This window comes from Sebastes umbrosus, chromosome 13 (genome assembly GCF_015220745.1).
Source record: "Sebastes umbrosus isolate fSebUmb1 chromosome 13, fSebUmb1.pri, whole genome shotgun sequence".
NCBI lineage: Eukaryota > Metazoa > Chordata > Actinopteri > Perciformes > Sebastidae > Sebastes > Sebastes umbrosus.
This window is the reverse complement of record NC_051281.1, coordinates 21,718,314-21,730,785: the sequence shown is the minus strand read 5'-3', so window position 1 is coordinate 21,730,785 and position 12,472 is coordinate 21,718,314. Positions and strand designations below refer to the sequence as shown.

The 12,472-nt window shown below is 39.3% G+C and overlaps 1 protein-coding gene across 4 annotated transcripts in view; it reads left to right on the top strand.

Annotated features, from left to right (window-relative positions):
- The first annotated feature begins 133 nt into the window (after positions 1-133).
- Positions 134-12,472, top strand: part of si:dkey-100n23.5 (cyclic AMP receptor-like protein A) — a 55,948-nt gene continuing 43,609 nt past the window's right edge. The window contains exons 1-6 of one of the 4 annotated variants that reach the window (XM_037789960.1): positions 134-337; positions 5,714-5,766; positions 7,068-7,122; positions 8,154-8,210; positions 8,326-8,386; positions 11,742-11,829. In XM_037789960.1, the coding sequence (XP_037645888.1) occupies positions 233-337; positions 5,714-5,766; positions 7,068-7,122; positions 8,154-8,210; positions 8,326-8,386; positions 11,742-11,829 (419 nt within the window). In that variant the 5' untranslated portion in view covers positions 134-232. The remainder of the gene's footprint in view (positions 338-5,713; positions 5,767-7,067; positions 7,123-8,153; positions 8,211-8,325; positions 8,387-11,741; positions 11,830-12,472) is intronic. The other 3 variants (XM_037789957.1, XM_037789958.1, XM_037789959.1) reach the window with 3 other exon arrangements.

Sequence of the window (12,472 nt, the reverse complement as noted above, 5' to 3'; positions counted from 1 at the left end):
GAAGTGAAGTACACAAATAAACATGCACTGAGACTTAAAACGAATTAAGAAAACGTTGTAACGCAGAGTTTAAATGTACAAATCAAACTCCAGTCTAGTCAGACCTCTGGCCCCTTGGACTACACTTCACTCAGAGCGGTCTGGTGCTTTTTGTCCCTCTGTGCGCACCGTAGAAACCGGAAGTAGAAGAAAAAGCTCCAACAAGAGCAAAACAACAACAAACTGAAGCTAAATGATCTCTAAAATGAGTCTCCACGTGGACAATCAACACCCCAAAACAACGAGCAACGATTCACGCTGCGTGTTCTTTAACACAGACTCAGAAGACTATCAGTGCGTAAGTAGATGACGTCATAAACTCAGCTTCTTCTTGTTAGCTAATTAGCTACATAACTGTTTTCACTGTTGGCTAATAAGCGTTGGTAGTTATTGATTGAGCTGATCGATATGTTGATTTAATGATTGATAAGTTGATGTATGGAGGCTCCGACACCTGCATTGTTCCCTATGCTAAACTGTGATGGCACAACTGAGCTGTCAGTCATTTAACATGCTAATTAGCTGCATTAATTTAGATGTTAATGTGACTTAAAGCAAACCAGCTTCATGGATCACCTGCTAATGGAGAGATAACATTACTCTGTTATCTGTCTGACAAGCTGACTAAAGCCAACCTAACCTGTTACCTTTAGAATAAAACAGAAAGCTTTATTGTCATTGTATTAAAATACAACGAGATTCACAGTTTCCACTTCTGGTCAGTGCTTTAAAACAAATACTTAACAAGACTAAAGGAGGCAGATAAAACATATAACAGGTAAAACACACACACACAGTTATATAAAGCAATATCACTGTTCATTGTGTGCAATATTACTTATTTTTCTGTTTGTTAGCTCACTTTACCTTTTTTATTTTACTTATCTTATCTTATTTACTCATTTTACTAAATATATCTTACTTAATTGTTATTCTATAAAGCACTGGTGCTAGAAAATAGTACTTTTTTATTTTATACACTTGTATTTTATACACTTGAACTTGTTTTTCTGAGCAATCTCTGGCACAAGAATTTCCTTCGGGATTAATAAAGTTGTATCTTATCTTATAAAGCAAATAAAACAGGTAAAGTAGATGTTATAAATAAATATAAACAGAAGTGTTACACTAGAAGTATAAAGTATAAAAATAGATGTAATGTAAACAGAGGTAATTGCACTTGTAAAACAGGTAGGGTAGATGTGATAAATAAAATGTAAACAAAGGTATAGTTGCACGTGAGTTGTATATTGCATCAGGATATATTGCACATAGCATTCCCAGCTTTGTATCTTTTAGTTGTTGAAATAGAATAGAAATAGAAAGCTTTATTGTCATTGTACATGGTACAACGACATTTGGAAAAGGTTTCTTCAGCTCTGTGCAGTTAAAAATAGATAAATAAAAACAATCATACAGCTACAATACGCATTCATTCCTCTATTTTACACATTCACAACATCCACAGTACCCATTCGTTCCCCACATGATACACACATATTTGGAGTGCTTCTCCAGATCAGTGCAATTAAAACTGTGTATAAATAGTCTAGCTATTTCACTAAAAACAATATAATTATTGCACAAGTATGAGGTATTTACTGTTTGACAGAGTTTAGAGTTCTTATGGCCCAGAGAAAGAAACTGTTTGTTACTCATACTTAATGAAATGATGTTTACCAACGTTGTTTTGGATCTGAGCCTCACACGTGTAGACGGAAACAGAGGTTGTTTGTTGTGGATAATATGATTGAAGATAAGCAAAGAGTTTCTTATCTTGATCTTGATGATAGATTAGTGAACCTGTTTCTCCAGTTAGATGAATGTGAAGGAGAGCAAGACAACAACAAAGGTAGCACATCAGTGGTAGAAAGTAACTAAGTACTTAGGTCATTTTCTTTACTGAAGTGCTTGTACTTTACCTGAGTATTTACTAGTTTTACTGTTTGATACCTTTACTCCAATACATGTCTGAGGGAAATGTACTTTTCACTCCACTACCTTTAGTTAACATAATACAATAATACAAATAATAACAATAATACAAATTTACAAACAAAATCAGTGATCATACAATGCATTGTTATAGATTAAACTTCCCAGAAGTATACAAAGCAGTTCATATTTATTTCCCTGCCTTGTACAACATTCAACTATTGCTAACATGTTAATGCATCAACAATAATGATCAAGTAACATCATAATGTAACATGGATAGGGACCAGTCTGTATAATAAGTATTTTTACTTTTGGTAGTTTAAGTATATTGTTCTGATAATACTTCTATACTTTTACTTTTGAAAGTAGGACTTGTATTATGGTGTGGTATTGCTACTTTTACTAAAGTTAATGACCTAAATACTTCTTCCACCACTGTAAAGGCAGTCCGCCCGATCCGGCAGTTAATACTAATAGTAATCATCCTTTTTCGGTATTAAGCAAGTAGGGATGAAACTCATGATAATGTATTTGTCCATGAAAAAATAATCCATACCATACCCCAAAATAGCATAATAAACTTTGCAAAAAAACAAGATCACTCATGCACTATTTATGAAACCGTTTGTAACAACGTGCAGAGTCTGAGCCTTTTTTTAACACTCCTGCAGTTCCCTATTGGGAGTCATCATTCAAATTTAATCAAAACAGTAATACAACGGTAAAAGGCCCGTCTGTTGTCTATCCCTCTTTGCCAAATCTTTTCTGTCTGTGTATCCAGAAAGCAAGCTACACGTGAATGCAGAATCTGTTTATAGAGAACACGCAATGCGGTTGCAGGTTGTCAGACGAAACAAGAAGATAGTCATTTGTTGTGACTGCTCCGAGAAAACAGGTGTATGAGACTGTGTGCAAAAGGCCACAGCAGTATTGTTGCAAAGCTAATAGTGTGGTCTGCTCTATTTTGAATGCAAGACTGGTACTGGGTAAGGAAATACAGTGGTTGTTTGTTACTTTTAATCAATTTCCCCCACTTTATCAGATACAAAAGTTCAAACTGACATCTGTATAACGTGACATTAGTTCACTACAATACATCTGAGAACATGACTGCTACAAAAGTGTTTGCTTGAGCCAGTTGCAGGCACGCCGCCACAGTACACATGCACGTGTGTGCACATGATCAGGATGGTACCACCTTTGTGTCATTTTGAGCCGGGAAAAACCCTGATAATGTAGTGGTTTGTAATTTTGTATTTAAAAGGATTTTTACTGTAAGTTCTTGTTATTTTGTTCAGACCAACGGGAGCACTGTATAACATAGTGCAATCCAATACAACAACACCAACCATAGACTATAGGAAACCACCGAGGGGTTGAATCAACACGTCTCTGGCAAAGTCTCAAGCACAAAAATTACACATCATGACCTTCAGGTCAGGACAAGTGTTTGTAGCATTGAGTCCACGCCCTGATGATGATAATAAATCAGTCAATAGTTTCATAATCTTCAGAATAACCTTGTTAGGAAATACCCAGCTTGGATCAGTTGTAGCTTGTTGCTGAATCAAGGCTCACATACGGGCAGATTATTTAAAGAAACAGTGTTGTCTCTGGTGCAGTGCATGTGTTGATATGAGTACAGTAGGTGTAACTTTGCAGTTTTAGGCTCCAGGTTATCATCCACTCTCTCGGCCTAACTAAGAATTCTGCAGTAATGCTGTCTTGCCTTGAGCCCAAAACGCTCCTTTAACGACAAGCAATCGCTCATAGTTGCCATCGATCGAGCACAGGGTCACCTTACTCGGTCGGACTAACCCAGATACAGATGGCCCACATTGATCAAGCCAGCTATGCCAGTTTGAGTTTGGTATCACACTAAGTATTCAGACATTCCCTATAATTCTCACATACTGTTCACTATTTGTGCGTTCTTGTTGTCAGTTTTGTTCCCTGCATCATCCTCTTTTCTTTGTCAGCTGAACAACAGATTGTCACAGATTTAAGAAATGATTCAGGGGGTTTTGTGCTTCGATAGGGAAGTGTGTCATGTTAATAAATCTGGGCTGTCCAAGGTTATTACTATATACTTGTGCTTTTATCTTGGGATATTCAAGTCTGCTCAGTGCCATTGAGTGAAGGGCCTTGATGGATTGTGTTATATTAAGGATTTGTTTAGCCTATTACTTAGACTGAAACGATAAGTCAATTAATTGTCAATCAACAGAAAAAATAATCAGCAATATTTTGATGATCTAATAATTTAAGTAACTTTTCAAGCTCTTTTTATGGAACAGCTGATTCATCATGATGATTAATAATTAAATTAAATAATTGGCAGGTTATTCAATAGTAAATAATCATTGGTTGCCGCCCAAATTACTTAACTAATTAGAAGTGACCTTTGATCTTCACTTCGAGTTTACCGCTCATCCTTTTTCTGTATTATGTAGGGATGAAACTCATCATAATGTATTTGTCCATGAAAAAATACAGATGTTTGCGTGACTTGCATTTCATGAGGAGGAAAATCCATACCCAAAAATAGCACAATAAACTTTTCAAAAACAAGATCACTCATGCACTATTTATGAAACCATTTGTAACAAAGTGCAGAGTCTGAGCCTTTTTTTAACACTCCTGCAGTTCCATATTGGGAGCCGTCCTTCAAATGTAATTAAAACAGTAATACAACGGTAAAAGGCCTGTCTGTTGTCTATCTCCCATTGCAAATCTTTTCTGTGTGTGTATCCAGAAATCTTGAGTTACTGCAAAAATAAATTATTATATAAAACTTGAAACCCACTTCCATACATTAAATAAAAACAGCCAAGTTTTCTGGCTCCTTTTAATAGATGTCCATGTTTTCTATATAGGGCAACGCGCAATCTCGGAACCCATCGGCTATCTGTGTGATGACGGATAAGCTACATGTGAATGCGGTTTCTGTTTATAGAGAACACACCTGTGATTGCAGGTTGTCAGAGTGATTGAGAAGATAGTCATTTGTTGTGTTCAGAGGAAACAGGTGCATGAGACTGTGTGCAAAAGGCCACAGCGGTAGTGTTGCACAGCTGACAGTGCGGTGGACATGTCCTGCTCTATTTTGAATGCAAGACTGCTACCTGGCCCCTTCATTTTCCCTGAAGCGTTTAGGACTTACTCACACATTTCACGTTCTTTTCATTCCTTCGCTCTTTTTTTTTCTCTCTCTGAGTAACTCTCAGATCAGCTTCAGCTTGGATGTTGCTTTGCGCAAAATATGTAGAGTGTCAGGTTCTTGTTTTTCATGTCACTCAGCTGTCATTTAACAGCTCTCTGTGTTTTATAGCATGTTAAAATGCATGCAGAGGTGATGTTCAGAAACACGGTAGATGTCTAAGGTGTCAGTAGGTTGCAAATACTCACGTTTCTAATACACGGGTTGCCAGGGAGTGCATGCAAACTACATTTTATCCTACTTCTTTTAATTACACACATGCACCCAAGCATACAAAAGACATGCCTGAACAAATAGCAGTCTTGTCAACCCAGTAATTTCTAAGGTTATGATTATAATAATAGCAGTACTGTATTTGTGTTACACTTCTCAGGAAGTTTGCACAGTCTGTGCTTTACTTAAAACAAAAATATTACACAGAGTAAGCAATGCATATGTCAACTATAGAGTTTAATACGTTGTCTTTATTATTCATGGATGTGAGCCATATAGTAATGAATTGTTTGTGATTTACAGGTGGTGATTTTAACAGTCAAACGAGCCACAGGAACCTTCTCCTTAGTAGGATGGTAAATATTTCCTCAAATGATTTCTTTCTCAAACGATACTTTGTCTTGAAAACCTTGACTTTTATTTCACACCAGATAGTTTAACTGTTCACAGTTATAGGGATACACTGATATATATTTGGCTGAGTTCTATTTATAATTGGATATGAAATCTGAGTGGTGGAAGAATTAACTCTTAAAGGTTCCCTGTAGAGTTTTACATCTCCAGTAGCACTATGGAGCTGGGGGATTTAAAATACGGAAAAATTGGCTTTGCAAATGGTTTACGGGAAAGGACATGGTACTTGACACGTTTGTTAGACCTCAAGGACTGAATGTAAACACAACTTGTGTTGGTTTACAAGAAAACTCCACAGGGCACCTTTAACCTGTGCAAACTAATGTGACCTTTCACAGTAATCCAATAGTGAATATTATACATATACTTTATTTAATCAGGAAATCATATTGAGATTGAGATCTCATTTACAAGTAAAAGAAAAAAAAATACAATAAAAATAAATAATAATGGTAATGACATAAAATATAATAATAAAATAGCAAGATTTATATATAGATTTATACATATAGACAACAACTATCTTTGTAAAGTTGTTGCTGTTGTTGAGTCTGTGTTTGAGATGTGTTCATTAAATTTTGTGTAAGTTTTAGAAGCTGTGGTTTGCAGTGTTGTATGTCAGAAATGTGTGTCCAATGTAAGTAATTAAAGTCTAAAGGTAAATGTAACTGCATGCAAGATGTTAAAAGTTCATTTTCCAATGAAATTAAATGATTTGTGTCAAAGTTTCAAAGGGCTATACGCTGTAGAATGACACATCAGCTGAATTGAACAATACTTTTTTTAAAACAAACAAGGGAAATTAGTACGTTGGGACACTAATCTCTTCTGGAAAAAACACACATTTATAATTTCTTAAATAATTTGTTTCATAATAATAAGTTGTGATTTTGGAGGTGGCATTTTGATGAACTGCATCTTACCATTTTGGCTTCAACATTTAGCTGTGGTGGTTTCTTTTTGTCTGCGTCCTTCACTCCTTCGAATGCTGCTGAGCAGGTCTTTGGCTGGTTTTTCTGCAGGTTTCATTAGTTTCAGTCTAAACAGAATATCAGCAGTGAGAGTGAAGGTTACAATAGAGCCTGAAGGGATACGTTTTGGAGTTGTTATGATGTATTAATATGCGCAGTGAGACAGCATATCATTGTTAGAACAGCAAAATGACCTGTCCTGTTCAAATGGTCGCCCTTGCAGTTAGCAAAAAAAAACATCTCACTGTTGTCTTTCTTCTTTCTCTCCACAGCATTTGCATGCTGTTTGTGATCTGGCTGCTTCGCAGGTATCACTCTTTGGCTCAGGTAAATTTGCACTTCAATGTAAAGTGTGTTTTGACGCTTTTTTCCCCCATTTCTGTTTGCTTCATTGCCACCGGATATATGTTCAATTAGCCATGGCAAATCTTTGCATAATTGAACCCAATTAAAATGCACAGATTAATCAATTTCGGAGTTAATTGACTCACGGTTGTTCTGTGATAATGACGGCTGTCTTTCCCCTCTCCAAATGGGGAAAAGCTCTGACAACACACTGAATAATGTTAGTTAGATACTCTTTTTCCTTTTTTTTCTTCTATAGTTTCAGATCAGTGTCTGTTTATGGTGTTTGTTTGAGTGTGCAGCCTGTGTGGCGTTTTTTTGAAGCCAGTCCAGCAGGTCTGTCAGGTTTAGCAGCGCTCCACGTTATCCTCCTAATCTGAAGTAAATGACAGCTTAACGTGGGGCTCTGATGGATCCTATTACGTCTGGACCAGGTCACACAGAGTGGCTTCACCTCCTCCCTGCTCTTCCTCCTCCTCCTCTCCTTACCTCCGTCCCCTCACAAAGGTTATCCGCCAGTCAATAGTCTTTAATGCTCTCTCTCTAGGGCTTTTTCTGTCTCTACCTCCTCCCCTTCCTACCTTCTCTGTAGCCTTGGCAGGGTCATTGCTGGACACAAATTCATAAAGGCCTGTGTGTGTTTGTGCCTCCTACCATAGACACAGTTTGTAGCCACCTCTGTCGGCAAAGTCAGCTTAAGACTGACAGTTGGGAAGCATCGCAACTGCCCTCTTAAAATTCTGTAGCACACTGATTATTGATTTATTTCATACAAAATACAATGAATTCAGTTTATATAGAAGGAACGAAGGAGACTCTCCCCTCCATCCTGTGATATTTTCACAGAGTTGTCACCGGGGACGTCGTATGCCAAGCCGTCAGCCACATCAGTGATCATTTCATCTATAATTTGCCCTTCTCTCTATGTGAATATAAATGCACTGGCATATTAAGCAGGAATGTTTTTGTTGGAGAGTCCCTCTTCATGTCTTCCTCTCATTTTCACCGTACAGAAGATGATTCTCAGCCTGACTGTAGCTGCCTGCTTCGATAGCGTAGCATATGTCATGGTGAGTTACTCGAGTCTGTTTCACTAAACACCCACATAGCAGTTTTTTTTTTTTATCTTGGTGGTCGTTTTTTTTTTTAAATGTTTCCCTGTGCTGTCCTTCCTTCCTTCTCCAGGGTGATTCGCATCCAGAGGGATCTCTTTGTGACTTCCAGGCCTGCTGGCTAACTTACTTCGGTAAGACAAAACTTAATTAATTACTCACTGGCACACTTTAAACAATAGAGGTTGAGTAAGCCAGCAGAGAAAAGAGCAAAGACTCAACAAAGACATCTGTTGAAGAGCTCATATATCACAGTGGAAAAATAATATTACTTTGTAATTTCCTTTTTTTTTTTGGGGCTTGAGAACAAAATGTGCCTTGACACTGATTGCTCCAGCTTATAGCACCATCATTCACCCAGAGCTTATTTGAAATGCAACGTGGGGAGTTGTTCCTGGGGGAGATACGGGCTAGAAAGTGAGCTTCTGAAAGTGATAAACAGATGCATTTAAATAAGTAATTGTTAAGTCACTGCTATCGGTCAAAAGACTACCAAACACTTGCAGATGTATATTAAAACTAGAATTACCGCCTCGCAGTTGTATGCAAGTCAAGTCAAATTGCAGGGTTACATCCATGTCTGTCCAAAGTGTCATCATTTTATCCTTTTAGACATTTTTGTGAAATTGTCATAATTAGCATGTAAATTGCTGAGTTATGGCCAAAAACGGGTTTTGTGAGGCCACAGTGACCTTGACCTTTGACCACCAAAATCTAATCAGTTCATCTTTGTGTCAAAGTGGACATTTGTGCCAAATTTGAAGAAATTCCCTCCTGAGATATCACGTTCACGAGGATGGGACGGACGGACAACCTGAAAACATAATAACTGCGGCCACAGCTGTCACTGGTGCGGATACATAAAAATACGTTGGTGTCCCCAAATCACCGGACTTCAGTACTAAGAAATGCTAATAAATCCAGCTTTTAAAAAAACCCAACTTTATTCTTTCCATGCCTCTGCGCCGGCAACGGCTGTTGTCATTATGTTTAATGTTATCTCAGGAAGGCCTGGAGGGAATTTCTTCAGATTTGGCACAAACGTCCAGTTGGACTCAAGGATGAAGTAATTAGATTTCGGTGGTCAAAGGTCAAGGTCATTGTGACCACACAAAACACATTTTTGGCCGTAACTCAAGAATTCATATGCTAATTATGACAATTTCACACAAATGTCTAACAGGATAAAATGATGAAATGATGACATTTTGTACAGACATGGATGTAAACTGTAACTTGACTGGTTGGCGGAGGCATACAACCATGAGTTTTTTCATGACTTACTAGGGCTGTCCTGAATATTTTTAATTTTAATTTAATATTTTTTTGGGCTTCAAAGCTTCGGTGAGAAATATTTGAACGTTTTCGAAGCTTCGTTGCGGCTCAGCAGGCTGACATGCTTTTCTGTCCGTCATTCTCCATCCCCTCCCCCCGTTTCAGTGCCCGGAACAACGCCGCTGCCTGCACAACTGTACACACACAAACCTCTATACACAACAAACAGCGATATCCATCTGAGAATAACTAATGATAATTCATGTTGAATATAAGTAATGAATAATGTTGTGGGATTATTCCTTTATTTCATGTTCTATTTGGGGATTTATTCATTGTTATTAAATACTCAGATAACTAAAAGCAAAACTAAAAACAAAGCATTTGAATACCGATGTAGAGGTTGATTATCATAGCAGCAGTCGAAGCTTCGAAGCATTCCTGTCAGCCCTATATCTTACTGTATATTATATCTATGGTTATATGTGTTGTGTTGTATTTAACAGTGAGTTTATGGTTATTCTTTCTCTACTTCCTCATTTATTGCATTCATTTAGTCAACTCAGCCTGCACATCCTGTCCCAAAGGGAGGATATTTACTTGTCATTTGTGTACACACCGCCAGTTGTCAAGGGTGATAACACATCGGCTAAATATGCACACCACATTTCGGAGCGTTCACACGCCCATACCAAGAATACCACAACAATGGTGTAATACTTGGGAGTCAAGCACCATGCTGTGTAGTTATTGGCCCGTTGCAGCCATTCAGTACACACACCCTCACACCAGACGCCTCGGTGTGTCATCACCGTCTTCCGTATGAGGAGATGAGTTTCCTCCAATGACAGTACAGGACTCCACCGTTTCATTTGGGTGTATTAGGCACATCTGCAGGTTATCAATTTGGGAGTTGGTGGGAAGATTTCTTTGTGATTCGGCCCGGTGGGGCAGGATTGTGTTTACATTATTTGCTGGCATTTGTTGCAAATACACCTTCTTTAGCCTTGATTAGCATAAGGATTCTTAGTTAGGACTGGCTGCTAATACAACACTCCACTAGTCTTGTTTTAATGGTCTCACAGGCACATCCACACACAGACGGATACAGGGTAATGGGCAGTGAGTTAGTGCTGCAGGGTTGGTGCCTGTCACCTCGGTTTATCACGAGGATCCTCACGCTTAGGACAAACGGCTATACATAAACACCGGCTGAGCGGGCACTTTGTTCTGTGGCGAAGCGCCGAGTCTAGTGGGATCCGCATAGCACAGCTCTGCTTTTAACTCAGACCAATAAAATTTTATGAAATGTGTTTGAAATGGATGGAAGATGGTTGCATGGGGGCAGCGTCACGACAGGTGGCGAAGCCGGAGCTGCGCCGTTGTCGGGAGTTAAACCGGAGCTTTTGGTGGCTGCCGTCTGGTTATGTAAGACGCATTGTGACAGTGATTTATTGTGATAATGACATCGACAGCCAGCCTCCTTCTTTCTTAGTCACTGCACACTATTCCTAAACATTGCTTGAGTGTAAAAGGAGTGTGCGTTTTTATATACGTGTGTGTGCATGTGTGGGGGGTTTGTTGTGTGAAACTGAGTAAGCTGAGTATGCGGCTCAGAGAATCCATCATTGTGACGACCAGCCGTGCCTGTCCTGTCAACAGAAACACACACACAGACACACTCACAAAGGAAAAGGGCTGAATACGAGGGCAGAAAAAGGGAAGTGAGCGTTTTCTAGACTCTCTTCCTTGTCTCTGTAAAATATATTCATTTTTGCCCCCCCTCTGCTGACTTCGCCTTCCTTTCCCTTTCTTCGTTTCTTCTTTTCTCTTCAGTTTCTTTACACTCGCTCTGGTCCACTCCGTTCGACTCACCCCTCCTCACCCCCCGCACCCCTTCTCATTTCTTCCTCTCTCGCCCCCCTCCCACTCCTGCTTATCTCCCTCCGCTTTTCCACAGTTCATCATTATCTCTCTCTGAGCTCCCCCCTCTCATCCATCACCCTAAGCCACAGGTTTCCCTCATATTACTGGAGAATGGGCCTTCATTTATCAAAAAGTGGAACACACACACACACACACACTCGTACATTCGTGTGTGTTTGGACACACAATTGCATGCTGTGTTGTGGTGGTGGTGTTGGTGGTGGCGGTGGGGAGGTGTGAGAGCTGTGTTGTAATTTGACCTTGTTGTTTTTCTGTGTGTCTCTGCAGACTGGAGTGCCTTGGCCTGGGTTTGCCTCATCACAGTGAACCTGTACCTCAACCTGGTCCGAGAAATCAGCACCAACAGATATGAGAAGTGAGTCTGCGACGTAGAGCTGCGAGCTATCAATTATTTCCATTATTAATTGGTTGATTTACTGATAATTTTGTCAGTATTTTTTGTTTTTATTTTTATGTTTTAAAATCTGAGAAAAGTAGCAAATCCTCACACTGAAGAAGCCGGAACCAGAGATGATGTTGATGATGTTTAATTGATTATCAAAATAGTTGCAGATTGTATTTCTGACGATCCAGTAATCGATTAATCAACGAATTATTTCAAATGTGCACGAACATTTTCTGTCTCTACATGCACCGCTGCGTCTTCCTCTAAATGTATATATGTCTCTTGTTTTGTTGTGGCCGCTTCCCTCTGCGTGTGTCTTTATGTGTGTGTATGTGCATGTGTTTGGTCTGCCGGAGCATGTGTCTCCCCGCAGAGCATTGACAGCCCCCTCCTCCTCCTCCCAATCCTCCTCCTCCTCCTCCCCCTCCTTCTTTTCTGTTCCAGCCGACGCTCTAATTGAAAAGGGAGTGAGTGTCAGCCGTTAAGTGTGTGTGTGCGCGTTTGTGTGTGTGTGTGTGTGTGTGTGCGCACCCATCTTCACGCTTTGTGGCTCTCTGTTTCTGTCGCTCAAACTCCCATGAGCGCTCTCCGCAGCGCGAGTGTGAATTTGCTT